This window comes from Grampus griseus (genome assembly GCF_964374135.1).
Source record: "Grampus griseus genome assembly, chromosome: 3".
NCBI lineage: Eukaryota > Metazoa > Chordata > Mammalia > Artiodactyla > Delphinidae > Grampus > Grampus griseus.
Genome location: NC_139019.1, coordinates 108,259,885 through 108,285,382, shown reverse-complemented (window position 1 = coordinate 108,285,382; position 25,498 = coordinate 108,259,885). Strand labels below are relative to the sequence as shown.

The following is a 25,498-nucleotide window of genomic DNA, read 5'->3' as shown; positions in this document are numbered from 1 at the left end:
AGACAGCCAGGTCAGCTGAATCAACCCTGGCCATCATTAGGGTGATGGATGTTGCAGCCAGATAGTCCTCATATTCTGGCTGCCCCAATTTATAAAACAATAGCTTTGATTGCAGTAAAGTGATTTCCCCCTCCATGTCCATAAGACATGTAAAACACAGTGCATCAGTGTTCAATGTCTATGAATTCAAAAAAATTTCAAATGTTATCAAAAATCATAGTTTTGCCTGTAGCTTGAAAAAATATGTGTATAGTTTTTGATTCAAATTTTATGAATTTTCCTTTAATTTCTTATAGAACTACTTACTGTACGTTGGAGGTTGAGTAATACTAAAGATGCTAATGTTATCTTTAAGGACAAAGATTACTTAGTGTTGTTATATATTATGATTCAATTAAGATTTTATCCTAGATTGCCCTTTTATAAGAGTCATACTGCTGTGATTCAAGTCAGAAGATACTGCTACTAATAATTATAATCTATGGGAGTAAAGATCAATACGTTTGAACATTCCTTGCCATGCTAATAACATATAATATAGTTATGCAACCTACAGTTGAGACTCATGTTTTGAATGCTATCTGGACAGCAACTGTAAGTGCATTTTTAGTGATAAAGAATTGTACACTATGCTGTTTTCACAAGGCTTTCTTAAAAATTGAAATATGATTAACTTCCAGTTATCTGTAGATAGATAGCACCTTATTTCTTCTATTTCAGCCTTAGCTGACTGCTTAAATGTTTTTTCCTTTATCTTTATTGCTCATGTATCTATACCAGGGAATGGCTTGAGGCAGGTATTCATACATTTGTTGGTTAAATTAAAGAGAGTTACCTTGTAGTTGCTTTGACAAATCTTAAACTAGTATTCACATTTGTTGTCCCTAATTTAATTACTTACTGACATTTATTAATAACTGTTTAAAAACTCTAGCCCAGAAAGAAACAGACAAAAGCCTTTTACACTAATCTATTAGATCAAAGGACATCACTAAATGTAACCACCATGGAATAGCATCTCCTGCTAGGAAAATTAGCTAAACTCTCCAGCTCATCTGAATCTGTGTAGTTTCCTGGTTCTCTCTGGAGGTTGTGAATTCTGGTGTCTTCCATTATGCCTGTATTTTCATGTGAATCTGAATATATCTGTTAACCAAATAACTGAATTTTTTTTAAGCAACAGTCATCTTGTATCTTGGTTTCTCTAGTTAAGCAGCATGAATTCCTAAGTTGATTAGAAAATTGGGTATTGGATTCTGGATTTTATTGTATCTTTAAACTGTAGTCCTTGATGGTCACTAAACTAGAATTTCTGTTTTTTAACAGAACAGTTACTGGAGTTTATGCACCAGCTTCCTGCTTTTGCAAACATGACCATGTCTGTAAGGAGAGAACTCTGCTCAGTGATGATTTTTGAAGTGGTGGAGCAGGCTGGAGCTATTATTCTTGAAGATGGGCAAGAGGTAGGTTAGCAAATAGATGTTACACATTACTTGGTTATAGCAGCTAATTTTTAGAATAATTTAATTTTCATAAACTTGTGTAGATCTTGACTTTTAAAATTTATACAGTTTTTTAAATGCTGAGTCTGGGATAGTTATAATTTCTGAAAAGATAAGTTTTGTTTTGTTTTTGCTTTATTTTGTCTTAATTTTGATTTCCTGGCAGTGGACCTTGCACAGAATAGATGTTCAGTAATTAATATTCATTGGACCAAATTTGTTTTTACTTCTCAAATTAAATTATAAGATTTTTAAAAAATTTTCTTAATTCTTTGTTTTGTTTATTAATTTATTTTTTTTCTTATTAGTCATCCATTTTATACACATCAGTGTATACATGTCAGTAATTATTGTTATATTAGTATATTTATAACATTATTATTAAAATGTTTTTCAAGTATGTAATCTCCTTATCCCTTTTTCATATTATACATTTTTTTTAAATGAAGGAAATGTATTGGTACCTGTGCCTCCTAGTAGACTGCTATCAGTTGAGGCATTATGTGACAATTCTATTTTCAGAAATGCTTGGATGGCAACTTGCGGATGGGCACAGGGAGGATTCAGAGGAATTGAAAAGTGTTACTGCTGTTAGGTAGCACTTCACTGGTTTTCTTATCGAACTGATAAAAATTAATGGTGAAATGTCAGTCAGTGCACATTGTCATATACTGCTAGTAGGGATATAAACAGTATTTCTGGAAAATCATTTAGAAATTTTTAACATGGGCTTCAAAGTATTAACAGCCTCTAACCCATTATTCCCCTTTTTAATGTCTCTCCTCCAGACACAATATAAAACTCAAAGAGTTATGCCAAAAGATACTCATTGCAGGATGTGTATAATAGTAAAAATTGGAAATGACCAAAATATATCCCCCCGAAAAAAACAGTGGTTAACTAAATTATTATATAGCCACAGGTATAATATTATATAGGTTTTCAAGTTATTTTAAAATTTGATAGATATCTTTGAGGGCAGGGGCCTTAGCTCTAGCTTTGTATACATGCTTTCTCCCTGTATCCTAGAAATCGTTTGGCACATAGGATATACTAAGAAAAAGTTTGATGAACAAATGAGTATAGTATTAAATTTTTTTAAAAGGACAGGATAGTCTAAATAGTTAAACAATATGAAATAATATAAACATGGGAGAAAAATACTAAACTTTTGATGACAACTGTATAAATAGTGGGGTTTTGAATAACTTTACTTTTCCACAAATATATTTTTAATATTCTTTTAATATTCTTCTTTTAATATTTTTTTTAATTTTCTTTTAATATTCCACGGTTCTGTCAGCAAAAATATGTTGTGTGCCTACTTTGTGCTAGGTACACAGTGAGGATAGTGGTGGAAAACTCCAATACAGCCCCTGTCCTCAAGTAATTTGTGTAATCCACAAATTCCACAATGAGTGTATTTTATATTTGAAATAACTAAAAATTTAAAAAAAACAGTTTTGAAAAAGTATTTCTTGTTGCCAGTGATTCTCCTTCAGAACTGATAATCCAGATTTCCCTTAAATCACATTAAAACTGATTCACATTAAAATTGAAAGTTTAGGCTAATAAAAGGGATACCACATGAGAACAAGTAGTCTTTCACTGATATACAATAGGCCTTAGAATATGTCTCCTTAGAGCATTAAATACTTTGGTATAAATTGAGAGCAGCATTTTCTTAACATTAGGAGAAATTTTCAATATTTTTTAAGATATGCCTTAAAATTCAGGCTTTTAATAGTTTTTCTGAATTAATCACTAGCTCCCTTTTTTTTCCTTTCTTTCTTTTGAATGTTTGCTATGTGCCAGACACTATTCTAATCACATGGTTTGTATTAAACTCATTTTTAATGGACACAAAAGTCCTGTGATAGGTAATGTTGTTATGCCCATTTTAGCAGTAAAGAAACTGAAGCCTAGGAGGTTAAATAACTTGCCCAGAGTCACTCAGCTAGTCAGTGGCAGATTCTGGATTCAAATTCCAAGAGCTGTTGGTCTTTTTTTTTTTTTGTATTAATGGGACTGTGCCATTTGTAGCCTTTTATTTTTTTATTATTTTATTTTTGGCTGCATTGGGTCTTCGTTGCTGTACGCGGGCTTTCTCTAGTTGCAGTGAGCAGGGCTGCTCTTCGTTGCAGTGCGCAGGCGTCTCATTACGGTGGCTTCTCTTGTTGAGGAGCACAGGGTCTAGGCGTGGGGGCTTCAGTAGTTGTGGCTCACGGGCTCTAGAGCACAGGCTCAGTAATTGTGGTGCACGGGCTTAGTTGCTCCACAGCATGTGGGATCTTCACGGACTAGGGCTTGAACCCATAGTCCCCTGCATTAGCACGCGAATTCTTAGCCACTGCGCCACCAGGGAAGCCCAGAGCTGGTGGTCTTAACCATAACAGTTACTGAGAGTCCCCGATTTCATTTGGTGACTAAAAGAAGAAAGAGTAAAATAAACTTTAGTGGTTGGCTTAACAGGATTAGGGTGTTACTGACAGAGTATTTAGTAATATAATCAGATCTTCTTTTTTCTTTTTTAAATTATACGAGTTCTATATATTGATTGATTATTTTTCAAAGTTAACATGTAACCCTCTTTTCCCAAAGATTCTTAAAGCCTATATTTTTCTCTATAGCTTGACTCATGGTATGTTATTTTAAACGGCACTGTAGAAATTAGTCATCCAGATGGAAAAGTTGAAAATCTCTTTATGGGAAATAGTTTTGGAATTACACCCACTCTGGATAAGCAGTACACGCATGGAGTTGTTAGGACTAAAGTAGACGATTGTCAGGTAAGCTTATGTCTGCTTGTGTACTCTTGTTTCTTGATTTTAAATGGCTGAGCTTTTTTTTCCTTCCCCAAAATAAAATAGCTTGATTTGAGAATTGGCGGTTTGAAAAGCTCACAGTTAATAAAGGAAACTAGATTTTATATCAGACTCAAATATTTGTGGAATTGAACAAACTATACATACTTTAAAAGAGAATATATCTAATAAACGTTGATTTTTTAAATTTCTATCTGATATTAGCCAGCTCAGTCTCTTTTTTGTTTTTTTTCAATAGAGGAAGAAATAGGAACTTCTGAGTTGTTTGTTTCTAACTTACTCCTGCTTCATGTTTTCTTTGCATAGTGTCAGTTTTGAGAGAAGTAGATACTCACTTCTCCTTTTAGAACAGAATTCAAATGGATTTAATTTCTTTGGTCTCTTTGTGCATGAATTATTTATTTTATCTTGATTTTTGTTAAGGAATGAAGGGATGAAATAAAAAAGAACTTATGCCACTTGAGTTCTCACCTTTGTGCTCTGCCTTGGTGCATAGTGATATATTTATGTATTATAGGTTCATTAATTGTCCCCATGTTGTTCTCGGACAGTTTGTCTGCATAGCCCAGCAGGATTATTGGAGAATTTTAAATCATGTGGAAAAAAATACCCATAAAGTTGAGGAAGAAGGAGAAATTGTTATGGTACATGAGCACCGTGAACTAGATCGCAGTGGAACCAGGAAAGGACACATTGTAATCAAGGTGGGTATTTTTTACTTATTTTTCTTGTTATTGATAGAATAAAGCTTTCATCTTGCTTAAAAGGTTTTGAACCACTTTTTGAGTAGTGCAAGATAATTCATTAACTTTGGGATCTAGTGTAAATAAATGTGTTAATTCTTTTGACTTTTTCTAAGTTGGTTTTTACACATTTTATTGAGGAAGGGTAACATTGCCATTTAATATCAGTATGGAAAGATATTATTTAGAATATACCAGTCAGAATTTTCCTTCTCAAATTTATTGTATGATCCATTGATAATGGGAATTAATTTCATCAAAGACAGCAATATTTAGAAACAAAACAGAAATTGAAAGGACCAACCATAAATGCATAAAGAATCCTAGATGAGTGCTTACTAGATCTCTGTGGCATTGAAATAGACATTAACTTCTCTGAACCTCAATTTTCATATCTGAAAATGGGGATGCTATGGCAGGGCTTTATTAGGGCTAAATGTGGCAAATCAAAAGCCTTAGCATGCTATAGAATCTGAGTATTACTACCCATATTGTTTTCCCTTCTCTAATTCCTTCTCTCCCCTATTCCTTGCCCCCTTGCCTTCCACTCTCCCATCTCCCTGTCTCTTTTATGACATGTAGATGTAAAATAGAGCAATTCTAGGTGCAAGAGAAGAAGTAAATGCATGACCTTCTTTTCTTTTCAAGCAAGTCTTGGTTGCAAAATAAGTACATGTGTTATTTTTCATTATAAGTGCAGAAGCTTTATTTAACAATAAGAGGGACTGGTGTCAGATAAGATATTTCTCAGGAGTCAGGCTATTCCTCAACACTGTCTTTTTCTTCTCCTAAGTTGATAGGCGTAAGCTTTCTATGTAGAAAAAAATGAGTATATATGTGGACTGCCATAGACTATCTTTTTATGAAGGCTCATAGTGAGCCTTATATTTTTATAATTTCTTTTTTCTTTTTATAAATTTATTTATTTTTGGCTGCATTGGGTCTTTGTTGGCTTTTCTCTAGTTGCAGCGAGCAGGGGCTACTCTTTGTTGTGGTGCACAGGCTTCTCATTGCGGTGGCTTCTCTTGTTGTAGAGCACGGGCTCTAGGCACACGGGCTTCAGTAGTTGTGGCATGCAGGCTCAGTAGTTGTGGCTTGCAGGCTCTAGAGTGCAGGCTCAGTAGTTGTGGCGCATGGGCTTAGTTGCTCCGCAGCATGTGGGATCTTCCTGGACCAGGGCTCAAACCCATGTCTCCTACATTGGCAGGGGGATTCTTAACCACTGCACCACCAGGGAAGCCCTGTAATTTCAAACTTACAGAAGAGTTGCAAGAACAGTACAGAGAACACCCTGACTCAGATTCCCCAAATGTTAACATTTCACTGCATTTTCTCCATTATCATCAGTCTTTTTCAACCGTTTGAGAGCAGTCTGCAAATGTGATGCCTCCTCACTCCTAAATGTTTCATTGTGTATATCCTAAAAGCAAGAACAGTCTCCTATATAAACACCATAGAAACCTTCAAGTTAGGAAATGTACATTGATAAAGTAAAACCATTCAGTCCACAGATGCTATTTAGATTTTCACCAACTATCCCAACAATGGCTCTTTTTTCCTTTTTGGTTCAGAATCTCATCCAGGCACACAGTTGCATTTAGTTATCATGTCACTTAAGTCTACGCCAGGAACAGTCTTTCCCTATTCACGTTCTCAGCAGTTTTAAAGAATACAGCCCTTACAGTCTGTACTATGACCCTCAGACAAGATCTGTCCTGTGTTGCCTCATGCCCAGACTACAGTCATGCTTTCCAGGCAGGAATTCCACAGAAATAATGTTGTGCTTTTCTCAGTGCATCATTTCAGGGAGCATACAATGTCAACCTATCTCACCACCAGTGAAGTTAACCTTAATCACCTGGTCCTCTTGGTGTCTGTCAAGTTTCTTCACTTAAAGCCACCATTTTACCCTTTGTAATTGATGAGCATTTGGAGCATTGATGTTCTGGGATAGTGTCAGTATGTCTTACAAACCTCTATCCACCAGTCTTTACTTCGATTGACTACTCCTGCCTGTAATGGTGATTTTCTATTTCCATTATTTCTTCTACATTTATTGTCATTCTACTGTAAGAATGAGCATTCTCCCCTCTTTAATTATATTGTTACGGTCTCATGTATTGTATTCCCTTACCATCAGTGTTGTTCTGATCATCAGATTGTCCCAGATTTGGCCAGTGGGACTCTCTTAAGGCTGATTCCTGTATCCTTTTGACATGTCCCCATCATTTTTTGAGAGCTTCATTATTGTCTGGCAAAACGAGATGTTCCAGGCTCATCTTTCACTGCCCCTGCTTTGGAATCAGACATTTCTCCAGAGAGCCCTGGATCCTTCTAGTAGAGAACAGCATTAAAAAACCAAGATCTGGGCACTCTGTTCACTGCTACTGTGGTGTCATTGCTTCTAGAACTTTTCATCAGACAGAGGTAGGAAATATATGTATTTATTTACTGTAAATTCATACACACCTATATCTTCTTATATGTATCTATTGATAACAGTCAAGAAGTTCATACCAGTACTCCCAGTTCTAGTACTATACCACAAAGTTTTTGGTAGCCTTTTCCTTCCCCTACTTGTAAATACTTTATCCAACAGTGGCTCTTGTTATGCTCTGTATATTTACTTATTTGTTCATCATAACCAACCTCTACCATGCCAGCCATCTCCTTCACCTGCCCACTCTGCGTACCCTGTCACCCAGCATCCACCTTATTAGATGCTAGTGAGCAATTTGGTAACATGCCTCTGCATGACAATGGGACTTGTCTTTTTTTTAAAAAAAAAAAAAGATTTATTTATTATTTATTTATTTTATTTATTTTTGGCTGTGTTGGGTCTTAATTGCGGCACGTGGTATCTTCTTGTGGTGCATGGACCACTCTCTAGTTGTGGCGTGCGGGTTTTCTCTTCTCTAGTTGTGGTGCACAAGCTCCAGCGCACGTGGGCTCTGTAGTTTGTGGCACGTGGGCTTGCTAGCTGAGGTGTGCAAGCTTAGTAGTTGTGGTGCATGGGCTTAGTTGCCCCGTGGCATGTGGGGTCTTAATTCTCTAAACAGGAATCAAACTCGAGTCCCCTGCATTGTAAGGTGGATTCTTTGCTACTGAACCACCAGGGAAGTCCCAGGGACTTGTCTTTAAATACAGTTTTGAGGGCTTCCCTGGTGGCGCAGTGGTTGAGAGTCTGCCTGCCGATGTAGGGGACGCGGTTCGTGCCCCGGTCCGGGAAGATCCCACGTGCCGCGGAGCAGCTGGGCCCGTGAGCCATAGCCGCTGAGCCTGCATGTCCGGACCGCAACGGGAGAGGCCACAACAGTGAGAGGCCCGCGTACCGAGAAAAAAAAAAAAAAAAAAAGAACGGTTTTGAATATATGGCCTAGTCTCCACAGAGATCCTGCCTCAGTGATTTAGCTAATCAGAATAATGGCCTTTCTTTAACATGTTGATCATTTCCACCCCTGACTTAGCTATATATGATCTAAGAACCGCATTTTAAGTGAACTCAGATTGTGATTTGCCTTAATGATAGACCCAATTTGGTGTTCTTGGGGTATTTTGGAGGGTGGGAGAAGAATAGGAATGACCTGTGGTTGTCTTGTCCCTTAAATAGGTAATTCAAAGAGCCTTTCCTCTGACTTCCTTCTAGAGAAATGATTTACATACCTTATTAGCAGTGGGGTACCCTTTTTTATTTTTTAATAAATTCTTAAATAAGAACACTGTTAGTATTAATCTATGTTTGCCATGCAATAATTCTGGCCAGTGAAATTCTTTGGATGAATGCAACAAATTGAAATTTGAGGTTATGGGCAACAGTTGGTTTTTATATTTGGCTTAACATCTGGTTAATTTCTGTATTTGTTTTGTGTACCCATTTTTGAAAATGCTGCTAAGGTAATAAAGTTTAACACTGATTCAGAAGCTCAAGAAGGAGCAGTAGATAAATGTTGTTTGCATTCCTTTTTATAAATTGGGAAACAGGCAAGGAGTTAAACTCTGAGTTAATGTAAAAACTATCTATAGAACTTCTGGTTCCTCTGGTGAACTAGAATGAAGAAACCATAGAAGAGGAAACCTCTATTCCCGGAAGTAACAACAATAAAACAAGCTATCTTGAGCTGCTATGTTGTTCCTATAGCCTGGGACAGAAGAGAATTTAAGGATGATTAAATTTGGAAGAAAACTTTATTTACTTCTTTAATTTAACTCTTACCTCTTCCTTCTCTTTACTCGCGACAGTCATTACATTATCCCCCCATTCCTATGATGAAATGCCAATAAAAACAACTACGGCCGAGTAAATGCTGTTGTGCATGTTTATTCCTCTGCCTTTTCTCTCTCTAAACCTCTGGGTGATGGTGGACTACAACCTAGAGAGACTACCTACTCCCAGTGCTGAGGGTTTTAAAGGTGAAACTTTACTTCAAGGACTTTGTAATAGAGTGGCTACAAAAGGAAGTAATCAATAGGAGTTCTTTGGTTCCTGAGCTACTTGTTTATTTTCTAATTCTTCTTATATTTTTCTTTTTTAGGCAACACCTGAGCGTCTCATCATGCATTTAATAGAAGAGCATTCCATTGTGGACCCAACTTATATAGAAGATTTCCTATTAACTTATAGAACATTTCTTGAAAGTCCTTTGGATGTTGGGACCAAACTATTGGAATGGTTTAAAATTGACAGCTTAAGGGATAAGGTTGGTTTTATAATTATAAAAGGCATGAAAGTGATTTTAAATTTTATTCCCCCAAAACCTTTTGCAACTGACAAATTAAATGTTTATTTTGATAAAATTCAGTTCGCCTAAAAAGTTAGTGAATCAGTATAGACATCTCTCTGCTTGGTTACTTTTATGACAGAATAAAATGTTAAAAGTGGATATTTTGCCTTTTAAAAGGCAAAAACTGAAAGCAGGCTGTGGTGTAGCTGTAAATTCAGAAGGTGGATGATAATATTTTTACACTTTATCAAAATACTTGGTGGTTACTGAGGAGATCAATAAAACATTTAAAAGTCATTTAATAGTTTAGAAAGACTATCCACCAAGTAAATTTTTTTAAGAGGGCTTAGAAACAATCTAAATAGAATTAGAAATACATTTATTTTTGAGTTAAAGACTTTATAATCATTTTAAAACAGTTTATCTTTTTGACCTTAATTTATCACTGCTGTAACTTATTTTAATCTAGCTTTGAGTTTTGTTTTTTTTTTTTTTGCATTAAACATTGTTTGCTGATATAAATAGATTATCTTACCTTATTTTATGGGGTGTTTGTACTTCCCATGGAAAGAATAGTGATACTGGTACATTACTACCAGTAAACTACCTCAGTAACAGGTAGGAAGTTAGTCATTTTAAGAAAAATAAAAGTAGGGCCATAGTAATTAATAATTGCCTGGTGTATCTTTCTGAGTTATACTTTAAGGGAAATAAGTTAGATGTAGTTGGACTGTGGAATTCTATCGTCTAGGAAACTCAGGTGTCCAAAACTACAGGCTTGCCTTCCCCCTGATTTTGAAATTATATATAGTTACTTACGTCGCTGAGGAAATAAAGGCATGCTAGAGAATGAACAAACATATGATTTAGGGACAACTTAAATATTCATGTGTAAAAGAATGAAGTTTGACCTTTATACCGTATTCAGCATTAACTCAAAATGGATCAGAAACATAATATTAGAGCTAAAACTATAATACTCTTCAAAGAAAGGAAGGGGTGAAAAAAAATCATGACCTTGGATTAGGCAATGGTTTCTTAGGTATGATACCCAAAGCTCAACCTTGAACAATGGAAAAAACAGATATATTGAACTTCATCAAAATTAAAACCTTTTCTACATTAAAGGTACTATCAGGAAAAACAGGACAACACATGGAATAGGAGAATATATTTGCAAATCATATGTCTGATAAGGGTCTAGTATCCAGAATGTATAAAGAACTCTTACAACTCAACACCAAAAAGACAATACAATTTAAAATGGACAAAGGACTTGAATAGACATTTCTCCCAAGAAGATATGTAAATGGCCAGCAATCACATGAAAAAGATGTTCAATGTCATTAGTCAGGGAAATTGCAAATCATAACCACAGTGATGGTTTTGTTCACTTCACACCCACTAAGATGACTTAAAAAAAGGAAAGGAAATAACAAGCATTTTAAGGGTGTTGATGTGGAGAAAATGGAATTCCCATACTTGCTTATAGTAATGTAAAATGGTGTAGCTGCTGTGGAAAATAGCTTAGCGGTTCTTCAAAAAGTTAAACATAGAATTACCGTATAACCCAGTAGTTCTACTCCTGAAGCCTATATCCAAAAGAGCTAATAGGTGTGCAAACAAAAGTTTGTAAGCAGTGTTCATAGCAGCACTATTGATGATGGCCAAAATGTGGAAACAACCCAAATGTCCATCAACTGATGAATGGATAAACAAAATATGGTATACCATATAATGAAATATTATTCAGCCATTAAAAAAAATGAAATACTGATACATGCTGCAACATGCATAAACCTTGAAAATATTATGGTAAGACAAAGAAGCCAGTCATAAAAGATCACATATTGTATGAGATATCCAGGTAGACAAATCACAGAGACAGAAAAGCAAGTAAGTAGTGGCTGTTAGGGGCTGGAAGAAGGGTAGAATGGGAGGTGACTGCTTATTGGGAATGGAGTTTTCTTTTGGGGTGATGAAAATGTTCTAGAACTAGTAGTGGGGACGGTTGTACACAATTGTGAATGTGCTAAATGCCACTGAATTGTACACTTTAAAGTGGTTAAAATGGTGGATTTTATGTGTATTTTACCACTATTTTAAAAGTATATGACTTAAATTACTTATATTATTAGGCACTTTTTTTTTTCCTTTTTTTAGATTTTGGAAAATTCTCTGGCTTATTTCTTTTGATCTTATTTTGGCTCCTCTGTCTTTTCTTAATATTCAGAAGCTTTTTATTATTATTAATATTTATTGGAGTGTAGTTGCTTTACAGTGTTGTATTTCTGCTGTACAGCAAAGTGAATCAGGTATACGTATACATATATCCCCTCTTTTTTGGATTTCCTTTGCATTTAGGTCACCACAAAGCACTGAGTAGATTTCCCTGTAGACACATTATTTAATTCAACCTCCATTTGTTTTTAACTTTTCTGTTAATCTGTGGTACAAAGTAATAAATCAGTTCACAACTTTGAAAATACACAGTATTTACGAAGGAGGTTTCAGGTTTTTATTACAATTTTGGTGAAACATGTTCTCAGCTAAAGAAACACTTTTGACATTTGTCTGCTCTTGGCGGCTTGCGTTTTAAGATACTGTCCAAAATATATATCCCATGTACTTCTTACATGTTAGTATACAGGCTTGTTTTTTCAGTGAAGGCGGTCTTGGCTTTCTCTGTTACTTGTGTACGTAAGGAAGCAAAAGCTCAAACTAAAACATGCCTCTCTGTTAGAATGAGCCCTTTGTGTGTGAGCAGGTGGGCAAAGGGATTAGCCATAAAGCTCAATTTCCCCTCGGTTTAAGACATGCTTTTGGAACCTACTTTTGCAGAAAGAATGCCTCTCGTATAATCGTATGCTGCCTCTTCCATGTTTCCGCAGGTAACACGGATTGTATTATTATGGGTAAATAATCATTTTAATGATTTTGAAGGTGATCCTGCTATGACTCGATTTCTGGAGGAATTTGAAAAAAATCTGGAAGATACAGTAAGGCTCAGAAGAATTTTATCTTCTTCGGAGTTTAGGGATTCCTACTAACCTCCCACCCCACCCCCGAAGAATAGCAACTCAGAACAGCTTTCATCTTCTCCTGTGTCTTGATTGCCTGTTCTGAGAACTTCTAAATCTGTATTCTAGACTTCTGTTCATCCTCTGCTACTTCAGCCCAAACAAAAATCATGCTTCTTCCACAGTCTTCACTGATTTAGGCATACAAATACACATACTTTATCAGATCTACTTTAGACTTTCTAAGTCTCCCTTCTGCATGTGATTTCACTTGTTCTTAATATACAACACCTACGATTAATACCCTCAAGGTCTTCTTAACTTTCATGGTAGCTATTTATAAATCCATTTTATTCTCCCTATTAGATATAAAACTTTGAACTGCAACTGGGTTATCTGCTCCAAGAAACTTGAAATTTTAGGAAGTAAATAATAATGCAGCTCAGGAGTCAGATTGCCTGAATTAACATTCAGACTTCACCACTTGGTGCATATGTGAACTTGGACAAGTTGTCCAACCTTATATGCCTCAGTTGTCTTATTTTATAGACAGTAGCCTCTAGATTGTTGAGATTGTTGTGAGGATTTTAGTGAGTTAATAAACATAAGAATCTGCCAGCAAAACCTGGCACATAGCACATTTTCAAGAACCATTGTTATTACTCATATAGTACAAGTGGGTTAAGTTGAATAAAGAGGGGGAAATTGGCAGATTATTTTGTCCCTTTCCTTACCTCTTGGTTCCTGTAGCCTTTTCAGCAGCACATCTGCTCTATGTGAAATGGGGGGGATGAACAGGGAACTTGATTAAGAGGTCCATAGAGGCTCTTCCAGTGCTGGCTATGTAAATATTCAAGGGGCTTATGGAAAATAGAAACTGCCTTACAATCATGGGATTTTTTCCCCCAGTAATCGAGTCAGTCATCAAGTATTTATTGAATTCTACTTTATACTCCAAGCTGTTATGTAGGATCACAACAGGTGTAAGACTTGGTTCCTACCCTGAAAAAAATTTAGCTTCTTGTTATAGACATGAGATTTACTTAGTACACTATTCGAGAATAGTTAAATATTAAACTGATATTAGAACCTGAAAGTTAGAATATTACTAAGTTTAAGGAAGATCTAAAATAATATAGGAAGATCTAAAATAATATAAGAATAATATTTCTAGAAGAGATGGAGACTTGAATGTGTCTTTGAATGTTAGACAATGTTGGGAAGGTGGTTCAAGTCCTTTAAGGTTTTAAATAAAGGTTTAAAAAGATTCTGGTTTTATGTAACAGCCAGGAGATAAGCAAGATGGTAATAACATTATGTATTAGTAAGGTTCAGAAAATGAAGAAGAAATTTTTTTTGTCATCCCTCTCTAAATGAGACATCACTTTGAAATCTTTTCTAACCTTTTCTAGAAACTTTAAAAAAAATCATATTAAGAGATCTTATTCTTGAGAGTGCTCTAGGGTGGAATGTTTCCCTCCTTCAGTTTTATTTACCCCTATTTATATGTTCTTTATTTCCTCTATATTTTAAATGTAGCTCTAATTCTAATAATTTTAGGTGATTTATAAAAGCCTATAGGAATAAATATATACATTTATATATACCTTACCCATTTCTACTTTCTAGAAAATGAATGGTCATCTCCGGTTATTGAATATTGCCTGTGCTGCAAAGGCTAAGTGGAGACAGGTTGTGCTGCAAAAGGCTTCCCGGGAGTCCCCTCTGCATTTCAGCCTAAATGGAGGAAGTGAGAAGGCATTTGGTATTTTTGTTGAAGGTGTAGAACCTGGTAGCAAAGCTGCTGATGCAGGACTGAAACGTGGTGATCAGGTAAGTAAATAACAACCACTTAAAGCCTTTTTATAAGTAATAGGTGTGCTACTTTTTTCCTCATCTGATATTTCTTCAAGTAAGCATGGTAAAGTTTAGGAAGTATTTTTTAAGCTTCTTTTTAGAGGTAGTATTTTTTAAATCGTTTATTTTAAAAATGTCTTTGTCATATATCCGTTACTTTTAATGGTAAATTTGATATAGTACATCCAGAAACAGCATGGTAGTCTGGCCACTATCAACCTGAATGGTCCTGCATATCCTCCAAGGATTAGGACCTCTATCAGTTGGCAACTTCACAGTATTCCAGAAAGATCCATATGAGAATTAGCACCCTACCCTTGCATGCTGTAAAGGAGTAAGCACTTCTATCTTTACTCTAAGTGGCCTAAGATTACCATAAATGATGGTTTTGGTTTAAGTAATGTTCATATGGTAACAGAACTACATCCATAAGCAGAGTGAGCTGGCTGAGGGACTAGGAAAAGGAAGGAGACACTGGGAGTAAGTTGATATGAATTTATTCTCTCCATGTAGGCATTAGTTAACTATAGAACAATATATTTCAAAAGTGAGATTACAGACAGCCTTTTTACTAAAAAATACAATTCCTAGACCCACCTCAGTCTTAGTAATCATATTAATCACATTCTACAGAGATGAAGACTGGAAATCTGTATTTTGAACAAAGCTCTCTAGATAATTCTCCTGTACACAAAGAGTCTAGATAATTCTCATGTACACCAAAGAGTGATTTCTCATCTAGCTGAATCACTTGGGAAGCTGAATTTGTTCCACTTAAAAATTTTGGTTTGTTCACACGTTCATTTAGAATGTGACTTTATTTTACTTTTAACCAAACCATACTGTCATTTTTTTAAATTAAGAGGGCATTCACAGGGACTTCCCTGGTGGTTCAGTGGGTAAGAGTCCATGCTTCCACTGCAGCGGGCACAGTTTCAATCCCTAGTCAAGGAACTAAGATCCCGCATGCCACGAGGCCAAAAAAAAGAGGGCATTCACATTATGAAAAGGTCTATACTTCAGGACAGTGGCTCTCAACCAGCAGTAATTTTGTCACCCAGGAGACATTTGGTGATGTCTGGAGTTATTTTTGATTGTCATGACTTGGGAATTACTACTGGCATCTAGTGGATAGAGGCCAGGGATACTGCTAAAGAGCCTACAACACCCCGTGACAAAGCAGCCACCACAACAGAGTTATCCAGACCAAATATTAATAGTGCAAGGGGTTAAGAAACTCACACATAATAAGTAAAACGTATACCGTAATAATATATTTTAAAATTTAGAAAATGATGTAATTTTAGAAAAGAAACTCTGATATAATGTTTTAATGATTCCCTTCTTCCCATAAGGGAGTTTTATAGAATAGAGATTTCTGGACCTTACTCAGACTACTCATTAAGAATATCTAGTAGCAAGGAACCTGGAGTCATTATATTTATTGTTCTAGTATTTTTTGGTAAACATATTTAAGAATCTCGTTCTTCACAGGAAGAAAAAAAAGAGAAAAATCCAGTGGTTTCATTCCTGACAGAGGAGAGAAATTTATCATGTTTTTAATTCTTCCCTCAGTCCTCCCAAGTATGGTTGAAATTATCTGAGATTTTAGATCTAGATTATAAGTCATTTTTTAACATTATGGATGTTCTCTTTTAAGAGTACTTTGACATTTGCATTAAGTTTCATAAGCTTATTATTAACAGTCATTTAGATATTTGCACCTGCCATACTGATTTCATCGATCACCTCCACTTCATCTACGCCCATATGTCCCCATTATTTTATCTCACGATTGTCTTCTAATACTTCTAGTACCTTTTCTAGTACTTTTTTCAAAAAGGGTAAATGAGTACTGTAACTTTGTGTCCTTACATGTCTTGATGATACTTTTTTGTTCAATTTTTTATCACAGTCATTCTTCCCTCAGAACATTAAAGTCACAAAAAAGTATCACATCACTTAGTGTGGCTCAAAAGAAGTCCAAACCATCCTTTATTTTTCTTTTCCAGGTACCTCTGGTTCTTCTCCTCCCTACTACCACCACCACCACCAACCCCCACAGTGATCCTTATAGAGTCTTTGTTCTAAGTCTTTGGAATTCAGAATTTTCATGGGATCTTTTTTTTTTTTAAATCTATTTATTTATTTTCCTGGTACTAGATGATCCATTTCAGTATGTAGACTGAAGACGTTTTTGAACTCTGGGGATTTTACTTCTGTGACTTTTTTTTTCTTTTTCTTTTCCTAATATTTTGTTTCTCACTCTTTTTTATCCTTTTGAAATCTTTGTGTCAATCCTTGAGATCTGTCCTCTGTGCTGCCTTTTTTTTCTCATTGTGTTTATCTCTTTATCCTTCTTCCTTGGAATTAGTACTTTTTGAATAAGCTTCCTGATGATTCTGAGGTGCAGCCAAGTTTGTGAAGCCCTGATGTGAGTGATCAGCAGTGTCAAATGGAGCAAGACCCCATCACAATTGTGCTTGTTGCTTTTTTTTTTTTTTTTTTTTTTGCGGTACGCGGGCCTCTCACTGTTGTGGCCTCTCCCGTTGCGGAGCACAGGCTTCAGACGCGCAGGCTCAGCGGCCACGGCTCACAGACCCAGCCGCTCTGCGGCATGTGGGATCTTCCCGGACCGGGGCACGAACCCGTGTCCCCTGCAACGGCAGGCGGACTCTCAACCACTGCGCCACCAGGGAAGCCCAGGAGTGAACTTTAAAAAAAAAATGTTTATAGTAGAGATTTAGGAAAATACCACAATACAGAGAAAAAAAGTTAGGTAGTAATTCCACTACTCACAGAGTTAACCATTGTTCACACACAGGTGCATTTTATTTAAGTTTTATTTTTTCACCATTAAACTTAAGATTGCAGAAATAACTAATACTGTTTTTGTCTTAATTTGTATTTTTCAAACACTTTTCTCAAGATAATGGAAGTAAATGGACAAAACTTTGAGAATATAACGTTTGTGAAGGCCCTTGAAATTTTGAGGAATAATACTCATCTTGCGCTTACTGTAAAGACCAACATTTTTGGTGAGTTTTGTTGTCAAAAACTATCTGAGCCCTTTTGTTTGGTGATACAAAAGAAAAGAATCACTACAGTGAAAGGGAGGATAGTAAAAATACTTAAAAAAATGTTTCTATCTAAGCTTTTTGAACATTTTTAGGATCTTTAGTGCTGAGATATAGTATTCTGTATTCTAGAATTTTTATTTGTATTTATTTTGAAATCTTAGTTTTAAAATAGGTGTACAACTACATTTAGTCATTTATGAAATGTCTACTGAGTGTCTATTATGTACCGTACTTTGCCTGGAGATACTGAATGAAACTTAGATTGATCTGAATGAAACTGAGAAGTCATAGTAGGCTTTTTTTCTCCCTGCTAATGTGCAAATGTCTACTTCTAATGTTTTAGCTAGCTTTCTGAAATAATAATATGAATGCCAGATTAGCTGTTTCATGGAAATAAATTGAGTAAAACATTGAATTAATTAATCAGTGAATTGCCAATTTTTAATAACAGTATACCTTTCTTTGTAAAAATATTGATTACTGTTCCTATAGTATGTTTTAATCATGTTACTATTTGAATGAAGCAAGGACTAAGCTTGTACTTTTAACTTAATCTACTATTTGGGTTTTTTTTTTTTTTTTCCAACTTTTGGAAGACTGTGGCTTAGTTTGATTAGATTTCATAGGATTTTCTCTGAAATTCTGAGAAGGGCAACAGTAAAAAAAAAAGTGTAGCAATTAAAAACTATCAAAGAAAATTTAAGAGTCCTTATAAAGTAGGAAGGAAAAAAATTCTCTACATCATTTAGGTTGAAATTTGAGGAATAAGAGTTGAATTTTAAAACTGTGCCTATGGAAAAGGACGTGTGTGTGTGTTTTCCCCCCACTTTGACTCCTCCTTATCCTGCACTTAGTCATAATGAAAAATGAAACATTTGGTTTTTCACTTGAGTCCCTTTCACTGAATTACATCATGCTAAATCTGGCATATAACAGTCTATTGGCAATTTCCAAATATTATATAAGTTTAGCATAGAATAAGTAAGCCTTAACAGTTTTCGGATTTCCTAGACTTTGGACTAGTATCTAGAAATATCGACTTTTGGGTTAAAATAAAAGGATTCTGATTTTGAAAAATATGAAAGCAGAGGTTGCTCTGACACTTAAAGCATATTGTTTAGTCTCTCTATTCAGTTTCTCCAGCTCTGTTTCATAGGGTTCTTTTTTTTATTATTATTTTTTGGCTGTTTTGGATCTTCATTGCTGTGCATGGGATTTCTCTGGTTCCAGCGAGCAGGGGCTACTCTTCATTGCGGTGCGCAGGCTTCTCATTGCAGTGGCTTCTCTTGTTGTGAAACACAGGCTCTAGGTGCGCAGGCTTCAGTAGTTGTGGCACACGGGCTCAGTAGTTGTGGCTCGCAGCCTCTAGAGCACAGGCTCAGTAATTGTGGCACACGGGCTTCGTTGCTCTGTGGCATGTGTGATCTTCCCGAACCAGGGCTCGAACCCATGTCCCCTGCATTGGCAGGTGGATTCTTTACCAGTGTGCCACCAGAGAAGTAGCATCAGTACCTTTAAATTTTTTTGTTCCTGGCACATAATAATTACTAACTAGTATCAAATGTGGTTGTGTATAAAAACATAGAGGTAGTATAATGTAGTGGTTAACAACATGGACCCTGGGAGACAAAATTGATCTGAAGGCTGCAAGAGGAAGAGAAACCACAACCTCCAAACTCTTTGGATGGTGAGAAGCAATTGCCCAACAGAACCCTAGATTGGATGTTGCAGAGTGTGGGAGTTACGTGGTGCTACAGAAGGGGGCCCGTACCCTCAAGACCTCCTTCCTTGCCTCAGCCAGAGTGTAATCAGCCAACATTCTCCCCATGCGAAAAACACCAAAACGTATCTCATAGAAATATTAGTAGAAAATTTGTTGAAATGGAGCATTTTAGTCTGGATGTGGTGCCTGGAATAAAGTTCCAGTAACTCTGGCATTATCATGAAGCAAAGTTGAGCGATTAGGTCATCCTGCATGGAATTCACAGTCAGAACACCTACAAAAAGACAAGCTGTGACCAGAAAACAGATTTGTTTAGATGATACTAGGTACTTGGTCATCCTGTGTTAATTAGAACTGACAGCAAGGGATCACCAGTTATAAGAGAACCAGGATTTTTGAGGGGTGATGGTGAAGAACCTAGTAAGTGAGCTTACAGATTTTGGAGAAAATAGTTAATTTGAGGAGGAGAAGAAAACCATTTCTAGAACTCTGCACAGAGAGATATAAAAATCCATTCCTTAAAACAAGAACAGGATATTTGGAGGAAAGACAGTCACTGAGAAAAATACCTCTTGGGGTTATTTTAAATATGCAAAGACATATTTTAGTAGAAAGACAGAAACATACAGTAGAAGGAATAGGTAACTTGAGAAAATCAACTTTATAGAGCAAAAAAAGACAAAATGCAATTGAGCACTATTCCAAGAGATCTAAAAGAAAAAGTGCAGAAGAAAGTATTTAGGAAACAGTGGCAGAGGCCATTCCAGAATGAAAGAAAGATGTGACTCCCAATTCAAAGGACCACCTATAATCTGAGCAAAATTAGTTTAAAAAACTTGTCTTCTGTTTCTAGTATTGACTGAGAACAACTAAAGGAGCTGGCTAGTGAAGAGCTACCTGCCATTGAACAGACAAGTTAGACCTTAAAGAGGTAAACTGGAGCCATATCTGCCCTGAAGCATTTACCAGTACAGGAAAAGCAACTGAGAGTGAGACTTTTTGGTAATAGGCTCCCAGGAAAAGGTGAAAGAGTTGGAATCCTGCACTTGTTAAAAGCACAAACTCTGGATGTGTCAAATCCCTTACCACTCATCCTGAGACTGTACCCCCCCAAAGGATGTTTTCTTTCCCAGGGCTATTTTCCCATCCATAGAACGTAGCTGAGAGAAGGAGCTGCTGAGAGAAGGTTCGTAGTGTAGAGCCTACCAAAGGCCAGAACACTCTAGCATAACAACATTTGTTCTTGATTGAGAACTTAAGTATCTAACTCCGAAGAGAATGTGGACTGTACTCTAGGCAACTCAGAAGAACCTCAAGTTTTGACCTGGCCCTAGGTCTCCAGTACCTGGCAAAAGAAAATAGAAATCCTCTTTAGAAGATGCTAGCAGCAGCCTATTATTTGTAAAAATAAGTTTCCAAATACGGAGTCAAACAATCAAACATTGTGAGGCCCTCTTAAAAATCATTTTAAGCCAGAACCAACAGAAACAGAACTGTAGGAGCTCCAGAATATCAAACACAGACTTTAAGGTGCTATTTGATATGTCCTTATGTCCCTGAAGTTAAAAAGCAAATTAAGGATTCTAGTTCCGGTTAAGATGGAGTAAACACATGCTATTCTTCATCTCTCACTGAACTCAACAGTAAAACTTAAACAAAAATCATGATCCATCTATTTGAGAACTCAGAGAATTCAAAGTACCACCACCAGAAGTGAATTTACCTTTTTTTTTTCACTCCAGTATCCCCTGGACTGGACTCAAGGCAGCATGAAACCTGGATGTGAATATTATGGTGCAGACCTAGAAGGACCCTGAAGCAGCCTGACTTAAAGAATGGGAAAGGAAACTCCTAAAGCTCAGACAGAGGGGGAATTCCCACAGATTTTTTTTTTTTCACTCTTGTTTTCTGCGTATTCTCAGGCCCCAGTCTCCAAGCAATCCAGTGGCATTGAGTGACAAAATGTTCCTCACCCTTTAGTGAAGCAGTGGCTCCAAGAAAACAAAGCCAGTGTCACTGCTTTTTTTCCCCACTCTCCCTGTCCCCCTCTACTTGGCTCCTAAGGCACTGCAGTGGACAGTTTCCCTCTAGAGGTCCAAAAAAGGAGGCCTAAGGAACTAGAAAGTACCAGGTTGATAATTAAGATGGAGAAAACAACCCCATAAAGTTGTTTATGAAATCCTGGGCTTACCCCCATCCTGTGGGTGCGTGAATCTGATCCTATTTAGCATATCATAGACTTTGAGAACTGGCCCAAGCAGACCTCTACTCAGGTCCCAGACTGACCACTAGGTGGTACAAAGTGGACAGATCTGTATAGCACTGCAGAGACTTTGAAAATTGAACACTGGAACCACAATCCGCAGAAGGCTAAACAAAAATACCAGCATTTCCCATAGGATGCAAATACGACTCAGAGTAATTTTAACTGTAACAAGGATTCGTCACAATTTTCTTTGTATTTATTTTGTATGGGGTTTGCTCAGCATTTGAATTTGTGCATTGTTGTTTGCTTATCAGTTTTAAAAATTTCATGGCCATTATTAATTACTACTGCCGCTTTTTCTTTCCCTCCCATGTGGGAAATCAGTTACTTATATGTTAGAAGATTTGCATCCCATCTATCTCTTACATTCTGTTCTATTCTTCCCATTTTTTTCTTCTTTCAGTTTGGGTATTTTGTAATGACCTGTGTTTAAGAAAGTAATCCTATTTTCTGCTGTATCCAGTCTACTGATAAATGCATGCACTGAATTTAATTTTAGATATTTTTCAGTTCTGGAATATTCACTTGAATCTCCAGTTCTCTGTTGCACTTCTTCATCATTTTCTTCATCTTTTCATCCATTTTATCTCTTTTCCTCTATGTTCTTTAATATATTTATAATGGTTATTATAAAGTCCTTGTGTGTTAACTCTAACATTTGGATTATCTTTTATTCTGTTTTTCCCTCTGGCTATTTTCTTTGTGAGTCTTAAAATTTTTATTGTATGCTGTACTTTGTATATAAAGGAACCTTAGTAGTGAAATTAGTATTTTCTCACAGATAGGATTTGCCATTTCCTCTGTTTAATCACATAGGGTAAGGAGAATTGAGCTGGGTCAGGCTGGGTTGCAGAATTACTTAGACTGTGTCCATTGGGTTTCAAGTTGAGAGACTTGTCATGTGCTTGATGTAGGCCCCTCCTCTAATGGAACTTTGTCTCTAACCACTGAGAGATTGTGGGAAATTTCACTCTGCTTATTCAACCTTGTCCTCCTACCTCCTACCCCACCTCCAATCTCTTGATTCAGAATCTGGTACCTTTCTGTCTCCTTTTTTTTTAAGTTTTTCCCTTCAGAGGTTTTGAGCTTAGCTCTTTAGCCTCCCACCCCGAGCAGATAAATCTGTTGTGTGTTTGCTGGAAGTCTCTCCCTGTTGTGTGACTTTGTCTCCTGAGTACCATGAGATTCTAAGAAATTTCCAGCCTCATGCCTTGTCTTACTAATAGAGATATCTCATGAAAAAAAGTGACACTGCTTTGGTGCCTCTCTGTATTCCAGTTTTCTTGCCAGTACTCGCAGCCATCAAAACTTCTCTTTCCTCTAGTAGAGTCCTTCTACCTGAGCCTCACCTTCTGTTTATATTTAGATCAGCAAATGTCCCCAGAGAAGAAAACAGCTGGCAATCTCAGTTTACCCTCTTCCTGCTTGAGTTCTTATTCATCCATTCCTCTTACTTTTCACAACTTTCTAACATCTTTAAAAATCCCACCACTCAGATAATTTTATTATTAACATTTTAATTGTTTAATAAAAGTAATACATGCATGTTTTGCAAATTATAATACTAAAGAAAGTCACCCAGTGGGACCATATTGTGTACAATATTCTATACCTTTCCACAGCAGTTCATACAGGTGTACTTCTTGTGTAATTGTTATTGCATCGAATTCCATCACACTATTATCATAATCTATTGATCTGATGTCATATTGATGGATGTTTTAGGTTGTTTATAGTTTTTGCTGTTTACAATGATGTAATAATCCTTTGTACTTATCTTTTATGTTTATATAGATATAGCTATAAGATAAATTCCTCACAGTGGAATTACTTTTATAGTTACTGCGGTTTTACTTTCTAAAAGTTTCCCCAATCTATGTACGCTTCATTCATCAATGTATAAGAATGCCTCTGCAGTGGGTATAATCAACTTTACAGTTTCTGATATACAGTCTTTAATAATGAAGGAAGTTGAGCACTTTTTTTATGTGCTAACATTTCTTCTTTATGAACAGTCTTCATTTGTCCATTTTTATGTTGAGTTATTCATCTTTTATTGATTTGTTTGAATGCCTTATAAATAAATAACAGTATCTCTTGGTCTTAAGGGTTGCAAATTTTTTCCCCAGTTGTCTTTTGACTTTCCTTGTTTGTTCATTTGTTTTGGGTTGTTTGTGTAAATACATATACACACATATATGTAGAGAGAGAAATCTTTAATCTTTGTGTAGTCAAATTTATTAAACATTTCTTTTATTAATTCTTGGACACCTTCATTTTTGGTTCATATATTATATCTGATATTGATGTTTAATGGTATTGTAATTATATTTGCTTACCGACATTAATTTTTGTCCCTCACTATTTTTTTTTAGTTTAACTCAATCATTTCTTTATCTACAAATCACAAGCTCTGCAGATTTTTACTTATATACACAAGTCCAGTGAAGATACAAACTACTTTTTACACTCCTGAGTCACCTTACATACACACTGCAGCCAGGGATATCTGCTGCCCAGAGATTTCCTGTTGCTCTTAACAGAAAATTCAGACACCTTACCATAGCATTATCAAGCCCTTTCTCTACCTTATTCTTCAGTCATCTTCATTTTCTTGACTTTTCCTTCTACCACAGGTACTTTAAACTTGAGATTTCCTCTACCTAGAATTAATCCTTCTTCTCCCTTTTCCTAGTTAAAATCAACTCACTTTACTGATCTCTTCTTAACACAGTGACTTAATGAAGGACAATTTTCCCTTTCTTGCTCTCTTAACTAGTTCCTCGCATTATGTTCTCTCCATACCATATATCTTTGACTGACTATGTTTCACGACAGGAGGAATCTGCAAACATCTAGAGTAGTGCTTGACATGTTCATAGGTCAGTAAATATTTTTTGAATGGATGAGTATCTTGATTTTAGCTCAAAACATTTTTATTTTTACCACGTGGCTTAAAATAAAGTGAAATTTTTTAAGATGACTGACAATAATTTACTGTATTTTAATCAAGCAAGGATTTCCATTATCTTGAAGACAGAAACTGTGCTTTTCTTTTTTTTTTTTTTTTTTTTTTGCATTACACGGGCCTCTCACTGTTGTGACCTCTCCTGTTGTGGAGCACAGGCTCCAGACGCGCAGGCTCAGCGGCCATGGCTCATGGGTCCAGCCGTTCCGCGGCATGTGGGATCTTCCTGGACTGGGGCACGAACCCATGTCCCCTGCATTGGTAGGCAGACTCTCAACCACTGCACCACCAGGGAAGCCCAGAAGCTGTGCTTTTCATAAGCTTGCCTGGATCTAGGCAAAGCGATTGCTGGAAAGGCAAATGCCCCACTGTGCTTGTACTTTCCTTAAGGATGAAGTAACTCACTAGACTTAGGATTGATAGAAAGTTATCTACAAATGCTTGATTTTTTACTTCAGACCGCTGTAGTGAATGCTTAGTAGCTTTCACTCTACAGAATTAAGTCTCACAGATGTTACCTTGAGGAAATTGTCATATATTACAAAATTTAGTACTGTTTGTTTCTGGTAAAAGCAGGTCCAGCAGAGCTCTTCCCATTTTGTTGATGGCTAAATTTTACAAAACAGGGCCTGACTTACAGTACTTATATCTCATCTCAAATGATGAGGGATAACATATAAATAATAGAACCTAAATATCTATTTCTATAAAATCTGGGTTGATTAGCAATTATATTATACTGCTTATTACTTAAATAGGAACCTTGGGCTTTTGAAACATGCTGGCAATCTGC

At 36.2% G+C, this 25,498-nt stretch overlaps 1 protein-coding gene across 1 annotated transcript in view; it reads left to right on the top strand.

Annotated features, from left to right (window-relative positions):
• Window positions 1-25,498, top strand: part of RAPGEF6 (Rap guanine nucleotide exchange factor 6) — a 220,161-nt gene that overhangs the window by 140,300 nt on the left and 54,363 nt on the right. Inside the window, exons 9-15 of the mRNA XM_082650203.1 lie at window positions 1,327-1,463; window positions 4,133-4,291; window positions 4,879-5,031; window positions 9,603-9,767; window positions 12,683-12,790; window positions 14,441-14,644; window positions 17,598-17,706. Of these exons, the coding sequence (XP_082506329.1) occupies window positions 1,327-1,463; window positions 4,133-4,291; window positions 4,879-5,031; window positions 9,603-9,767; window positions 12,683-12,790; window positions 14,441-14,644; window positions 17,598-17,706 (1,035 nt within the window). The remainder of the gene's footprint in view (window positions 1-1,326; window positions 1,464-4,132; window positions 4,292-4,878; window positions 5,032-9,602; window positions 9,768-12,682; window positions 12,791-14,440; window positions 14,645-17,597; window positions 17,707-25,498) is intronic.